This window comes from Neoarius graeffei, chromosome 22 (genome assembly GCF_027579695.1).
Source record: "Neoarius graeffei isolate fNeoGra1 chromosome 22, fNeoGra1.pri, whole genome shotgun sequence".
Lineage (NCBI taxonomy): Eukaryota > Metazoa > Chordata > Actinopteri > Siluriformes > Ariidae > Neoarius > Neoarius graeffei.
The window spans coordinates 49,850,919-49,867,843 of NC_083590.1; the positions used below are offsets into that span (position 1 = coordinate 49,850,919).

The window sequence follows — 16,925 nt, forward strand, 5'->3', positions numbered from 1 at the left end:
GGCATTCGGTTCCGTACGGTTTATGTGTTGTAGCGTTACAGTTCGCACGGAGTTAGCTGATACACCGTCTCGAGATGTGCTTGGACCAGACAACGGTGAACAAAATTGAGTGACTGCATGCGATTGTTGCAGACTTTTATGGGCAGCCTGGTGCTTCACCGCTTTCGCGTGCGATTCCGGTGCCTTTACACCCAGGGTGCCGAGTTTGAGTGTTCTTTTGCACAATGTGCAGTACGCCTCAAACGACTGTTTGGTACACGTTTTAACCAGTCTACGAAATCATCACGTTCAAGCCAGCAGTCGTTAAACTTGCATTTGCCCATTTTGCTACAAACCGTGACGATCTCCCTCGCTTCTTTTAGGCTCTACTGTCTAAATGCGCGCATGCCATGCCCTGTGCATCACCATGCCAACCGGGCTAGACGCCGGATTCCACTGTGTCTCATTTGTAGTTTGCAGCGTAGCCTACTGATACTAAGTAGGCCTAGCCTATATGACTAATTATGAACATCACCAACGCATTTAACAAAAAAAAAAAAAGTGAATGGGGTAAATGGACGTAAGGATTTAAGACAGAGATGCACCGATACCACATTTGTGAAAACCGATACGAGTACGAGTACTATCATTTCAGTACTTGCCGATACCGAGTACTACCGATACAGATACTGTTGATGTTATTAAAATATAATTTTTCAAAAATTGCAGCATTTGAATATTTAATAGGCCTACTTTATTTCCTGTGAATGTTGTTTTCTAACTGGAGTGATCATGCACACGGGTTCACATTGACAATCTCCGCTGCTCCAGAAGCGCAGAGTAGCCTTGAGTCCACGTCACACAGCCAGACAGCGCCTCTTCACGGTAGCGCTTATCTTTTGCAACATTGTTACAATAATGTTGCAAAACCTAAGCGCTGTCGCGCTAGGCCTACATAATGTTGCAAAAGAAACTCTACCGTGAAATGAAGAGGCGCTGTCTGCTGGCAGTGTAACGTGGACTACAAGGCTATCTGCGCTTCCGTGTGCAACCTCTCTCGATTGTCGCGCAACATTCACTCCCAGAAAACTACACTCATTGCAAATAGCCTACACAAAGAATTAAATATTTAGCTGCTGCAATTTCTGAAAAAGGCTGCTATTTATTTGGATTGGATTACAATCTCCAACTTTCGAAGTCAAGAAAGACTTGCACTCTTGCAACATGTAAGACCGATTGTTGATGAAGGGAGGAGAGAGCAGTGAGTTACCACATGCAGCGTGATCATTTCACTCCGCTGGTCACTTACGCCCTCTATCATCGGCCTTCCGCAACATTGCGGTCTTGGTTGACTTAAGGGTTGTTCTGGTGGTGCGCTTAAACTACTCCAATTACATTTAGCAACAAGACAAGGGCGTGAAAGGGAGGAGCAGTGACCATCGCAACATCACAGAGAGCGCACAAGATAACAGTGGCGGCCGGCGACGATGTATTATTTAATTTCCATCGCCAGTAATGCAGACTAAAATATGCCCCCCCTCCCTCCTCTCATGTGCATGTGCACACATCCTGCTGTGTGCTGCAGGAGAGTTGAATGCCACGAGCACGCTCTTGTTCAGTCGCAGAACTTGTTAGGCAGACGCTGTTGCTGTCCATTCGCAACATCACGTCCCGTGCTCGTGGAGCTCCATACCTGTAGATGGGACGTCAATTTCCTTGGTCTTAGCGTTGCCCTCAACTGAAACAAGTTGGAAAACTCAATCAGCCATTTCTTAAAGCTCTCTCTCTCTTCACTCTTAAACTCTCCCGGTTGGACTCGTACTTAAAAACTCTGCCGGTTGGATTCACCTATACAAAAATCCGATTTTCATTTGTTTGTAAGTGAGTAGCCTGTCCTACAAAACCCTTACCTAGGCGAATAGCCAACATTAAAAAAGGACAACGTTGGGGATCTTAGCGTAGGCCTATCTGCGTATGGCAGCGAAAGGGAGTGGAGTGTGGAGAGATGTTTAAAATGACAGTGTTGGGGAAAGATGTTGTGACGGCACTGTTTCATGACTACGCAAACACATCTTCGTCATGGAAAAATAGGTTGTTGTCGAACAATTTTTTTTGTCTTCTGACGAAATTAGCCTACGCTCAATGCTTGAGATTTACAATTTTTTTCCTGGGAGAGGCTTTTTTTCCCTCAAACGGACGCTGGCAAAAGGCGCTTCACGGAACACTATCGGCGCATGGTATAGCCTATCATATTATGCTCAAGCCTGAGCTCAACAATGCTTCAGGTTTTTTTTCTCTCTCGAATGGAACAAAAAGCACTGCGGGAAACATTGGTATCGGTTCATGGTATCGGCAACTGTTTGACAAGTACGAGTATGAGTATATTAGTGGAGTATCGGGGCCGATGCCGATGCCAGTATCGGTATCGGTGCATGCTTAATTTAAGACTTCACAAAATTACATTTAAGACCTACAATGCAAAATATGCTCATATTTTAGACTTTTTAAGGCCTTAAATTAGGATTATCAAATTTTAGACTTTTTAGGACTCCGCGGAAACCCTGCAAAGGGGGGGGGGGGTTGTCACACCAGATACTGAAAGCAAAGGTTCACATACTTTTGCCACTCACAGATATGTAATATTGGATCATTTTCCTCAATAAATAAATGACCAAGTATATTATTTTTGTCTCATTTGTTTAACTGGGTTCTCTTTATCTACTTTTAGGACTTGTATGAAAATCTGATGTTTTAGGTCATATTTACGCAGAAATATAGAAAATTCTAAAGGGTTCACATACTTTGAAGCACCACTGTAAATACTGTTATAATTAATAGCAGAAACTCCAGATTCAAGTCATTGCATAATACTGAAACAAGAACAGAAACTAACACAAAAGAGCACAAAAGCAGGAGTTTCCAGCCATTTCCAGACCTGTAACTATACATTACTGAAGAATGTCTCAACTAAAAATTTACACCAAAGCCTTTTTCCAGTCCCAAGGCAGATGAGCTGTTGCTGAGAATGAAAATAAATAAACAAATATATGCACACACACACACACAGGGTACCCCCAGGATTGTTAAACCAAAATTTAAGACTTAAGACTTTTTTAATGCCATTTCAAGTGAAATTTAATACCTTTGTCGCACTCATTAGGGAAGAATAAATCATATTGAGCACCAGATTAAACCTCAAATAATTACTATTTACGAGTGTTTGAAATAACAAAATTACATTTATTAAAATAATCAATCAGAATTCATTCTACTCGCACCCCCTGGACACCATGCAGAGGAGAGCACCCCCATGTAAGTCCAGACAATCACCCCTCATACACACACACACACACGCCAGAGAAGCATTCAAAAGACAAAAAGAATAGTATAGCTATAATAGTATAGTATAGCTGCCTGCTTCTGAATTGTGGATGCAAACGAAATATGTTTACCACTTTTCATGTGAGAATCCAGAGCTGTAAGCCCCATTGTCCCTAGTTGAAAGGTTTTTTTTTTTTTACACAAAGTGCATAATGCCTCACGGTCATTATTTGGAACCCCCTTAACCCAGGCGTATTTAGGCCCCGGTCACACCGCCCGAACTTTGCTGGAGCGTTCCTGGAGCGGTGAAAAAAAATTCATCACCGCTCGTAACCGTTCACCACCGTTTAACAAAAGTTGGCCCCCGTTAAAGCAACGCCGTATACGCTCGGCCACCGCTGATGTTTCTCGAGGGGCCCTCCTACCGCTCCGAAAGTTTTGAGCTGCACAAAATATTGCGAGCGGTGAGGAGGGGGGCAATTTTCCGCCCCGGCAAAGTTCACCCCCGCTCCACCAACGCCCAGTCAAAGTTTGGCACCGCTAGACGCAAGTTCGTGGACGCTTGGGTCCGCTAGGCCAACGCAGAAATCTTGAACGCTGGACCACCGCTGCTTCGCCAGCGTTGCCCGGGCGGCGATTAAACGTTGCACAAACTTCGGTGGAGCGGTTGTAAGCGTTTTACGAGCAGACACGGGGTTGCTGGAACGGTGTCGGGCATTGAAGCAGCTATCCATGGCGGCGATGAACTTTGGTTTGGCGTTGGTATAGAGGTGTCGGAGCGGGACCAGAATTTGGCTATAAATATGGGGAGAAATGGACCAGGAGCTCATTGGGAATCGAGCTGCCATTGAGTTCAGACCTCATCTATATCGAATTTGCTCAAAGTTACAGTAAAACTGTATCACCATGGATGCTGAGAGACTTGCTATGATTGGTGCTAAACCAACTTTATACCCCCGCCGAGCCAAAGCCCGCATGCGCAGAACGCCGCTATACCAACGCTCGCGTCACCGCTAAACCAACGCTAAAGCAATGCCGGCTTCAGCGGTGCACCGCTAAGCCAACGCCCGTGTTTTCGATTTTTTTTCCCCATTTTGTGCGCGGTGACGAGCGTTGTCGAAATTCGGCCCCCCCTCCCTACCGTTCAAGGAACGCTCCAGCAAAGTTCGGGCGGTGTGACCGGGGCCTTAGGGTCGAGCAGCCATTTCGGGTTGAATCTGCACTTCCCCATGCTCTCTCCCCCTCACCCTCTCTGCGCCTGCTGCTCTCGTTTCGTGTGAACCCTTTACGGCGCGACGTGAATTTCCCACTGTTTGCATGTGAACGCCAGGGCAGCGCAAAACATTTTAGATTTTGCTTCATTTTCATCACAGAGAATTTAATCTAGGTTACGCAACGATGTTAGACTTTCTTTGGAAAATTAAGACCTCCGTGGAAAAAAATTAAGACTTTCAAGATGAAATTTAATACTTTTAAGGCCTTAATTCTGGAAAATGAAATTCAATACTTAAGACTCCGCAGGTACCCTGATTTTATTTATTTATATATATCTCCAAGATTCATTCCACATGAACCTTCGGGTGTGCATTCAAATGTATGACCAAAAAAAAAAAAAAAAAAAAAAGTGTCAATAAGACTTTAATAAAACACATTTCAATATAAAAATACCTTATTAATTCGTCGGCGACCCCACAGTCCTCTCGGTACACCGGGCCTTCGTGGTTTCACTGCCTCATCTTGAGCTTCAGGATGTGTAAGAGTATCTATTGGACAATAAATGAAACCAGCGTTAAACACCGTATTAAGCAAATAACGCATATTTTACATAGCAACATCATTGTATTAAACATTTATCTTTTTTGGAGGAGGGATTCAATAAAAATTCAAGCTAACTTGCCACAGAAAACATGTCCAACATGTACGAATGAATGCATTACTTGGCAAAATGTTGCATTATAAACTTTACTGCCAAAAGTATGAGCTTGCTGTACATCTCATTCCAAAACCATGGGGATTTGTATGGACTTGCCCCACTTTCCCAGTTATAACAGCCTCTACTTTTTTGGGAAGGCTTTCCACTAGTTGCTGTAGTGCATCAGTGGGGATTTGTGCTCATTCAATCAAGAGCATTAATGAAGTTCTGGCTCGCAATCGACGTTGCTTCACAACAAGTTCGTCAAACTCTGGTCTTCATGGAGTTGGCTTTGTATACAGGGGCACAGTCATGCTGGAACAAAAAAAAAGGTTCTTGCTTAAACTGTCTCGCATACAATTGTCTAAAATGTCTTTGCATGTTGTAGCGCTAACATTACCCTTCGCTGGAACTAAGAGACCTAAAGAGACCCTAAAAACCAGACCATTATCCATCCTCCAGTTGGTAGGTAGCCTTCTCCTGCCAGATACTGAAGTGCAATTCGTCACTCCTGAAAACACTTTTACACGAGTCAAGTGACCGCATGCTTTACTTCACTCCAGCCCACGCTTGGCATTGCATGTAGGCTTATGTGCAGCTGCTCGGGCATGAAAACCCTATTTCATGCCACACAGCTCGTTCTGATGTTGCTTCCAAAGGCAAAACTGGAGTAAGAATGGTGCAACAGAGGACAGGCAATTTTTTACGCTCAACATGATTCAGCTCTGAGAGTATCACTTCATGACTGAACCTGTTGTTCCTCCTATAAAAGCTTCCGTTTCACAATACAGGTAGTCGTCGACTTACGACCTACGACTGATTGACTTTACGACCGCCTGGTTATGACTGGCAAGCGTTTCCCAGCTGAGCGTACGACGGTTTCCGCCCCAGCTCCCGGCAGCCTCTCGCCGCGTACGACAGTTTCCGCCCCAGCTCCCGGTTTATGAAACGAGCAAATCCTCCCGCCAGCCCAAGCGCTGCAACAGCTGATGACGTAGACAACCCACAGCCAAGCACCAGTGATGCCAGCATTCACTAAATTTTGTATTTTGTTATGTTTTACATTTGTATTTTGGTAGGTTATAAACTGTTTTCTATTTTTCACACCTGTATTTCATATTTTTTGTTTTGCACATATTAAGCGAATTGTCCTGTACGCAGTGTAGTATGCAGTGTTTGACTTAAACCAAATAATGAGCCAAGGTAATGAAATAAGAAAAATGTTGATAAAATAAGACTAAGATGATTACAATATCATTACACATCACAATATACTTACGTTCATTTAACACAGGCCGACTTATGACCAGATCGGTTTACGACCGGTCAGTCGCAACCAAACGCAGTCGTAAGTCGACGACTACCTGTAATAGCACTTAGGTAGACTGGGGCAAAAAAAAGTTTCACTTACTGACTTGCGGCAAAGGTGACATCCCATGACAGTGCTATCTTTAAAGTCACTGAGCTCTTCATGTTTGAATTTATGCACCTGTTAACAACGAATGTGGCTGAAACACCTGAACGCAATCACAAGGGGTTTCCACATACTTTTGGCAATACGGTGTATTTTCAAGTCTGCCACTTGTGTGCGTCACTCGGTCCAATCCCACAAACCTGTTGTGCCTTGCGATTTACAGGCTTATATAGAAAACCAACAGAACCACACAATGGAGTCACATTTTAGCATAAAATAAGCTACAGAACTGCTTTTATTTTGTAAGAAAAAAAAAATCCAATCCATTTGAGGATTCTGAATAGAATTTTACTCATTGATTTGAGGGTTACATGTCCATTACCAGATGTGACCGAGATCCCAGATCTCTCACAGACAGCCCTGAACTAACACTGCAGTTCGTTAACCTGTAGCGTTAACTAAACCACAAAGTCCGCATACAGTATTAATCCTGGAAAATGGAGAGGCTATGCAAAATAAATTATGGGATGAAAAAAAAAAAAATTAATATAAAATTATTCTAAAAAACAATTTTCCCTGGTAGCAAAAGATCAATATAAAAATGCTACACAATAAAGTGTCTCATATCTGAGTACAGAAATATTTGATGAATACAATCATTTTATCTAGCACTCTTGTTCATGTGAATTAATCCCAATCATCTTCTAAGGAATTGGCATGGCTTTTAGTGGAATTTCATCTCCAATCCATAGAACCACCAAAATGGCACCCACTTTGGACATGCATCTTACAACTGGATACAAGGAGGGGGGAGAAATAAAAATAAAAACAACAGGACCTTCCGTTACATGGCTATTGTAGCTCATAAGTATGGCTTTCGATAATGAAAGAATACTGAATTCATACCATTAGCCTTAATACTTGGTTCACTACTGCTCTGTTCCTTTGCTACATCATCACCAGAAGCGGCTGTGTCAGTAGAGTCAGACTCTAACAAGTTGCTGAAGCATCGACGTGGAACCTGGCGTCTCGGCTGCCTCCGGATGGAGCTTGGTGCATTAGTGCTTAGCACGTCTCCCGTGCCGTCTCCCTCGCCCTCTTCCTCTCCGCCACTGAACGCAGTGGCTTGGGCGCACAAAGTCCGTCGCTTCATCTGAACTGCGAAAAAACAGAATCGGTCAAATAAAAAGGGCGAGAGAGAGAGAGAGAGAGAGAGAGGGGGGGGGGGGGGAATGAATGAGTTAGGGCATTCCACAAAAAGGTAGATGATTTCAGAATAAAATGATTATTTTACAAAATCCAATAATTAAAAACTCAGAACTTTTCAAACGACAGACATTTTTGCCAAAATTTCAGCAAATATTTTAACAATCATCTAATACCATATCAATTAGCCCAATAATTTTTAAAAAAAATCTAATTTTGCCATAACACAGTTGCAGCTAGTGAAAGGTCATCATGGACATGAATGAACTGTGGCAGAATTATTGTACAACATACAGTCCCAGGTCCCAAAAAACACCCCACACACACTGCAAGTAGTACATAAAAGCAGAAATGGGACAATTTGCAAGTCATGAAAGCCTCGTATTTAATTGGAAATAGTAGAGAAAAACATGGCTCATTTTGAATTTAGTACCAGCGACATGTTTCAAAAGACTTTGACAGGGACAAAAGACCAGAAAGTCACGTGTGTTTGTTTTATGTTATATATGAGTGATTCCACGCTTATGGGTACTGAAATGGGGACATGAACTTATTTTTAAAAATTCACCTAAAACCATTTCTTTTTTTTTTAACCATCAGGTCACAAAACATGTAATCTTTAATGAATGATATGTTAAAAGATAACTTTAATTTTCTGAGATGTAATAAAAACATCCCAATAGCCAGCCGCTGTGTCCGGGGATCAGGTCGTCGAGGCCCCTGCCTTCGACTGCCACCCAATCCACACTGCACCAAACCCCTACTGCTACCTCTGTGGGTGGTGAACCCACAGGAGGTCGGGCCCACGTCACCTCTTCGGGCAAAGGCCCGGCCACCAAGCGCTCGCATACGAGCCCCAACCCCGGGCCTGGCTCCAGGGTGGGGCCCCGGCTGCGTCCTACCGGGCGACGTCACGGTCCTGGATTTTTAAAAACATCCTGGATGCCTCCCTGGGGAGGTGTTCCAGGCATGTCCCCCCGGGAAGGAAGACCCAGGACACGCTGGAGGGACTATGTCTCTCGGCTGGCCTGGGAACGCCTCGGTGTTCTTCCCGAGGAGTCTGGGGAAAGGGAAGTTTGGGCTTCCATGCTTAGACTGCTGCCTCCGCGACCCGGTCCCGGATAAGCGGAAGACGACGAGACGAGTAATAAAAACATATTTATATGCCAAAGTCAGAACGTAACAGAAGTGTTGTGGACATATATATTCTCAATTTTAACAATGTAGAATTACTTTTTGAAACATAGGAAGGTGATGTTTTAGCAAATATAATTAATAAACATGTGTAGTAGAATAAACATACACATTCTTTCAATAAGATTAACATGGTATAGAGCTAGATTGTAATTCATTTGTAACAGACGCGAGATGGACAATCGTAACAGAAGTAATGTAACAGACATCATTTTGGAACTCATAGGCTTGACTTTGGCATATAAATATGTTTTTATTACATCTCAGAAAATTAAAGTTATCTTTTAACATATTCATTAAAGATTACATGTTTTGTGACCTGATGGTAAAAAAAGAAAATGGTTTTAGGTGAATAAGTTCATGTTCCCATATAAAACCCACACACCCCTAATTATGTTAATTGTCAACAGGTACACATGACTGGGTATAAAAAGAGCATCCCAGAGAGGCCGAGTCTCTCAGAAGTCAAGATGGGGAGGGGTTCATGATGCTATGAAAGACTGTGTGGGCAAACAGTGCAACAATTTAAGAATAAACATTCCTCGGTGTAAAAGTCACAAAGAATTGGGGCGGGGGGGAATCAACCTACAGTACACCTCATTGAAAGATTCAGAGCATCCAGAGAAACCTCTGCACACAAGGGACAAGGCCAAAAACCAACACTGTGATCTTCAGGCCATCAGACTTGTCTCCCATTTAAAACATTTGGCACATAATAAAAAGCAAAATACGACAAATGCCGCTTTTCCACTACAAACGCGGCTGAGCCGTGCCGTGCTGAGTCGAGCTGAGCGGGGCTGTTAGAGTTGCATTTCGACTACAACCGCGCTGAACCGTGCTGGCTGGAAGTGGGTGGACACATTGGGTGGAGTTAGCGAAAGTGGGTGGACGTCACGTGATGTCGTTAAGCAGCGCAAACAGTGACATCAGTGACAGTGGCGGAACAAGTCAGAGCCGGGCCGGGGGCGGGGCAAATGACCGGGCCCTTTATTAAAGCTCATCATAACATCATTTTAGGCTACAAAATGTCCGCAACTGCGGTGTTTACCAATTTCAACACTACCGGGTGCAACTATGTTATTTAGTACATCAAGTCCTTCAAACGAACATGTAACTCAGAAACAAAAAACATTAGGATACTGTACATGGCTCATAATAAAACATCAATAGCCTATACTGCGCACATTATTTGAAGGGCATACGAATGAGCGCTCAGAGGTTGCAACGGTGACAGGAAGAGTCAGAAATAAAAGGAGGGCGGTGCAAACCTCACTGAATGCACTGTGTTTACCAATTTCAACACTACGGGGTGCAACTATGTTATTTTGTACATTAAGTCCTTCAAACGAACATGTAACTCAGAAACAAAAAAACAGGTGACATACTGTACATGGCTCATAATAAAACATCAATAGCCTACTGCGCGCATTATTTGAAGGGCATACGACGAGCCTTGCGCTCCGCGAACTCGTCCACGATGCTCTGTATGTCACTGATTCAGTGATCTTTTAAGCGGTAGTCTCACGACCCGAATAGTAAACAATAAACATGGAGGACATGGAGTCGTTAGTGTTGCTGGTCTTGGTGCTGTGGCTTGTTGTCACCGACAACGCGGACAGATACTGGCAAGAGCGTATAGATGAGGCGAGGCGCATAAGGCTTCAGAAATTCTCGTAATTCGTAATTCTTCTTCTTCCGGGTTTGCGGTGTTTACAGATCCCAGCGCGCTCGCGGGGCGTGTGTGGGCATGTGAGGACACTCCTCCTCACCAATCAGTGCACAGGGGAGTATCTGCTCATGCCCCCAGCCTCACTCGGCACGGTTTGGCTCGCTTCAGCCCCACTCCAAAACCGTGCGAGTTTTAGGGGCTAAGCAGAGCTGAAGCGAGCTGAGTCGTGCTGGTTTTTGGTAGTCGAAACGCGAGCTGTGTCGGGCTGAAGTGAGCTGAAAAAGGGTAGTGGAAAAGGGCCAAAAGGAGACCCTGAAGAATGTCACCCATGTCTGAAGAGCTGAGAACACGGCCATCACCAAGTTATTTTTTTGCGAAACCCACAAGAAAATATTATCGGGATCCTTGGTTGAAAATTGCTCAGTTGTTTGGAGTTTCTATGGATCAGGCAAAGAGGTCGACTCTGTCGAAGGCGGAGTTCGTTGAGCCAACTCAGCAGTTCACCTTGGCTCGGTGACATTCGTAGTCTTTGGAGAAACAACAACAGTAGTAGTAGTACTGTTGAGCAGCTGAAATCCTATTGAGGTTTTTCACTCACGTGACCAAGTCATGTGATGCTGCCATTTTGGACGGCACGGCTCGAATCAGTTTGAATGCGAGGAAGGCGACAAACGAAAAACATAAAAGAAAAAGGAGCGAGATGCAGAAAACACCTTCACTATCCAGCGACGTAGGGCATTTACAGGGCGAGCAGAGGGAGAGGTATTTGCAAAAATTGAGGTTAGCAGGCTAATGGCCCTTTTCCACTACCCTTTTTCAGCTCGCTTCAGCCCGACACGGCTCGCGTTTCGACTACCAAAAACCAGCACGACTCAGCTCGCTTCAGCCCTGCTTAGCCCCTAAAACTCGCACCGTTTTGGAGTGGGGCTGAAGCGAGCCAAAGCGAGCCGAGTGAGGCTGGGGGCGTGAGCAGACACTCCCCTGTGCACTGATTGGTGAGGAGGAGTGTCCTCACATGCCCACACACGCCCCGCGAGCATGCTGGGATCTGTAAACACCGCAAACCCGGAAGGAGAAGAATTACGAGAATTTCTGAAGCCTTATGCGTCTCGCCTCATCTATACGCTCTTGCCAGTATCTGTTGGTGTTGTCGGTGACAACAAGCCACAGAACCAAGACCAGCAACACTAACGACTCCATGTTTATTGTTTACTATTCGGGTCGTGAGACTACCGCTTAAAAGATCACTGATGTCACTGTTTGTGCTGCTTAACGACATCACCTGACGTCCACCCACTTTCGCTAACTCCACCCAATGTGTCCACCCACTTCCAGCCAGCACGGTTCAGCGCGGTTGTAGTCGAAATGCAACTCCAATAGCCCCGCTCAGCCCGACTCAGCACGGCACGGCTCAGCCGCGTTTGTAGTGGAAAAGCGGCATTAGAGAACGACGTTTACCTGCTTCCACCAGGATTGTTCACTGACGTACGGAAGTACACGAAGCCCTCGTCTTTACCTGACTTCGGCCCACATGATCTGTATACCTATGTTGTTAAAAACCCGTCGCCATACACAGGTATTGATCTGAAAGCGTATGAGAGTTTGGATGCCTACAAATATTTTGTGTCAGGCTGGGTAACATGCCTACATCAGCGGGTCGTCCCTGGAGCCGGTGGTCGCCATCTTATTACAGCTAAGGTTTGTTCACATTTTCATTTACTTTCGGTCCTCAGGATAAACAAAATGTTATTAAATGTCATTGAAATAACTTCTTAGTCTGTTGAGACATGGCCCGTTATAAATTTGCTGTTACCAGGCAATGACTAAGAACTGTATTATTAGGGTCGGTGTAGTTGTAGCAGTGCACTAGCAGCTAGCTGTTAGCACTAGCTAATGTCAACAGCAGTAGCTGGTATGTTACTGTAGCAATGTTTACGTTCAGTCATTTGGATGACTGTTAAAACCTTTCAGTCTCAAGTTTTTCCTTTACTGGATTTACTAGTTTACTGAGCCTGGCTAGCACGCGCCGGCCGGGAGCCTGGCTAGCACGCGCGCTAGCTCAGTAAACTAGTAAATCCAGTAAAGGAAAAACTTGAGACTGAAAGGTTTTAACAGTCATCCAAATGACTGAACGTGAACATTGCTACAGTAACATACCAGCTACTGCTGTTGACATTAGCTAGCTTGCCGTCCAAAATGGCGGACACCGGGGCATCACGTGACCCTGTGACGTCAGGTGAAATACCTCAATATCAGGCAAGAATAGGACATTTCTCTTTGAAAACTACAGCAACTGTGTCTCCTCAGTTCCCAAAAGTTTACAGAAAGTGTTGTTAAAAGTAGAGGTGATGCAACACGGTGGTAAACATGCCCCTGTCCCAACTTTTTGTGTGTGTTTTTTTTGCTGGTATCAATTTTAAAATGAGCATTTTTTTTTTTCAAAATAAATTTCCTAGGATTCAAAATTTGATATAGTCGTTGCACTTCTTTCGATTAAATATAGCGTTTCCATGATTTGCAAATCACCACATTCCCTTTTTAATTTACACAGCATCCCGACTTTTTTGGGAATCGGGGTTGTACCTCTTTAATGGAAAGAAAAAACAAGAATCTGGTGCACAAGTTTTAATTTATTTTGTGTAATCAACATGGGGTCAAAATTATAAATACAGGGTCAAAAGTTTACACACAGCCTAGCTAACATTTAGTTAAATGCCCATTAGCAGGTTCCACACTGACCAGACATTTTCAATAGCCATCAAGCTTCTGGCAGAGTTCTGGTTGGATATTTGACCACTCTTCTTGACAGAAGTTCAAGTAAATGTGTGCATTTCCTGGTATGCTTGACTTTTTAAAGCACAGTCCACATATTTTCAACAGTGTTGCGGTCAGGACTTGTTTGACGCTTACCTTCTTTATCTTATCCTCCACAACCAGTGTATTTGGGGGTCACTGTCCTGTTGGAACACCCAATTGTGTCCAAGTCTCTGGCGATTTGAGGTTATGCTGAAGACTTCGAAGGTGATCCTGCTTCTTCATGATTCCATCAACTTTGTGCAATTCACTAGTTCTACTGGCAGCAAAATAGCCCCAGTGCATGATGCTACCACCACCACCACCACGCTTAAGAGTTGGTACAGTGTTCCTCTATCAAAGTCCCTTCCCACGCCATGTGGCACGTAGGGCGGCACCAATCTCCGTTTCCGTAGCCCTCGGCCTCTCGCCTATTACATAGCTAGGGTTACAGTGGGGGGCTAGTCCTCTGGTAACCATGAGAGTTTGACTCCCCACTCGCATCTGTATTGCAGCGTGCCTTGTCAGACGGCAATAGGTACCATTTTTATGATTGTCTTTAGTGTTCCTCTATACCTCTGGTCATTATGGCCAAACAACTAAATCTTGGACTCATCAGACTATAAAACCTTTCTTCAGAAGACTTTTTCTTTGACCATGTGTGAGCTGCAAACCTGAAGGTGTTGATTTTGGAGCAGGGGCTTATTTCTTGGACGGCAGCCTCTCAGTCTATGGCGATGTAAAACTTGCTCAAAAGGGTGTTCCAGAAGCTTCCAGTTCAGAGCAAACCTGTGTCTTAGTGCTTAATGGATAGTTTCTGGCCATCAGAACCAAGTTCCTCCCAGTTAAGGTGACATTTTGGGTCTTCTTGGCTTGGCAAAGTAGCTACACCTCCCATTAGTTTGTACTTACTCCAAGAGACATTCCTGTGTGTGTGTGTAAATCAGGAAAGGTCTTCTTTCTTGGACTGCAGCCTCTCGGTCCATAGCAATGCAAAACTTTGACTGTAAACAGCGTTCCAGCAGCTTCCAGTTCACGGCAGGCCTGTGCCTTGGTGCTTCCTAGGTTGTTTCTGACCATCTGAATCAATTTCCTCTCTCAACTATTGGAATCTGCAGTTGTTTAGAAATGGCTCCAAGAGACATTCCTGAGTGTGTGAATCTATGATCATGTTTCTCAGCTCTGTACTGAGCTCCTCGGACTTTCCCACTGAACCGCATGTTGGTCAGTCCAATGAGGGCTGTCAAACAAACCCTTTATATGATGTGCACAGAGAAGCTACCAGCTATTGTCAAACTTGATCACTCATGATCATGTACTTCTGCACCAAATTCTTCTTGTGTTTCTATTAAAGATGTTGTACAATCATTCTGCCATAAAAAAGAACAGTTCAAAAGTCATCGAAAGCCCGATATTGCCATGATATTCATGTCTGTGCATGCAAACTTATGACCACAACTATGTCGACTAGTAAAATATTCAAAAACGTTGGCGCACAGAGCTCAAGAGATAAGCTAGACACTGTTTTTGCTGGACGGAAACTAGCTAAAATTAGAAGTTTCAGTTTCTCTAACAATCCTTATGACTACCATATAATTTTAAATAGCCATACCTTTTCCTCGTCTCATTTTGTTCTCTTCAATCCTTAAGCACTTCTTATATCTGTGGAAAACAAAACTGTTAGCTTTAAGGAAGCACTTGACAGTTTTACTTCTTTTTAAAAGAAAATCGGCTTCACCGCATACAGTTTTAGCAACTGAGCAAAAAAAAAAAAAAAATTAGATAAATAATTATCTAAAAAAATAAATGCACTGTATTACATTGCTATTGCTTATCTACAGTACTCAATTTTCATACAGGAACAGGTTGGGTTTTAGAATAAAATCATTTATAAAATGAAAAGCTAAGCAGTCTGATCCATCAGATCATCAAGAGCTCTCCAGTCTTCTGAGAGGGAGTTTGAGGTCATTGTAACAAAACACTGCCTCATCACTCTAGTTAGTTAACAGGTTTATCCAACATGTTTCCATTTGCTAATCTGATGGATCTTTCTGGGACAATGAATACACTCACTACGTTTACATGCACATATGCCGCTTTTCCACTACAAACGCGGCTGAGTCGGGCTGAGCCGTGCCGTGCTGAGTCGGGCTGAGCGGGGCTGTTGGAGTTGCATTTCGACTACAACCGCGCTGAACCGTGCTGGCTGGAAGTGGGTGGACACATTGGGTGGAGTTAGCGAAAGTGGGTGGGCGTCAGGTGATGTCGTTAAGCGGCGCAAACAGTGACATCAGTGATCTTTTAAGCGGTAGTCTCACGACCCGAATAGTAAACAATAAACATGGAGGACATGGAGTCGTTAGTGTTGCTGGTCTTGGTGCTGTGGCTTGTTGTCACCGACAACGCGGACAGATACTGGCAAGAGCGTATAGATGAGGCGAGGCGCATAAGGCTTCAGAAATTCTCGTAATTTGTAATTCTTCTTCTTCCGGGTTTGCGGTGTTTACAGATCCCAGCGTGCTCGCGGGGCGTGTGTGGGCATGTGAGGACACGCCTCCTCACCAATCAGTGCACAGGGGAGTGTCTGCTCACGCCCCCAACCTCAGTCAGCACGGTTTGGCTCACTTCAGCCCCACTCAAACGGTGCGAGTTTTAGGGGCTAAGCAGGGCTGAAGCGAGCTGAGTCGTGCTGGTTTTTGGTAGTCGAAACGCGAGCCGTGTCGGGCTGAAGTGAGCTGAAAAAGGGTAGTGGAAAAGGGCCAATAGAGAGAATCGAATTTCTGCCGTTGCTCGACTGAAATCGAAGTTCAAAATGCCATGTATACACCTTAATTCGGCTGAAATTGAACCAAACTTGATTTCTCGGAATCGAGCTACACGACCTAGTTTATGCGATTTCTGCCGAGCTACTTTGTGCATGTAAACCCTATCGAGCTAGTTGTCGAGCTACTTCCGGAAGTGACGAGTGACGAGACCACAAGCGGGAAACACAACAGCCTCGGTCGGCATGACAACAGCATGAATCTTTTCTTTTTGTGGCATTGTTTGCACTGTTAAAATTTAGCTCACTTACTGTATCACCAAATACATCTGTACAGCTGTTGCATAGCTGTGAATTGTGTACATAAACAAGTCACTGTATTTGTGTGTGTGTGTATATATGTCCAACATCTGAAGAATGTCAATAAAAACAAAACAATTGAACTTTTTGTGTGTTTATTAAGACAAAAGTTAAATTGTAAGCAAAAAATATATATATATTTTTTGTAAGCAAAAAATGGACTTTAGAAAAATATTATTGTGCAAAATAAGTTGTCTTACAAAACAGCGGTCTGCGCCGGACGGTTTGTAGCCATAGTCTGTTAGAGCAAGCCTAACAGCTTGAACACGGAACTCTAGTGTTGCCAGATTGGGGGTTTTAAGTGCATTTTAGCAGA

General features: G+C 44.0%; 1 protein-coding gene across 1 annotated transcript in view; it reads right to left on the minus strand.

The window, feature by feature from the left end:
* kmt2ba (lysine (K)-specific methyltransferase 2Ba) overlaps window positions 1-16,925 on the minus strand; it is a 145,014-nt gene that overhangs the window by 91,434 nt on the left and 36,655 nt on the right. Inside the window, exons 8-10 of the mRNA XM_060904919.1 lie at window positions 15,101-15,150; window positions 7,533-7,784; window positions 4,969-5,063 (exon numbers count right to left, since the gene is read on the minus strand). Coding sequence (XP_060760902.1) covers window positions 4,969-5,063; window positions 7,533-7,784; window positions 15,101-15,150 — 397 coding nt within the window. The remainder of the gene's footprint in view (window positions 1-4,968; window positions 5,064-7,532; window positions 7,785-15,100; window positions 15,151-16,925) is intronic.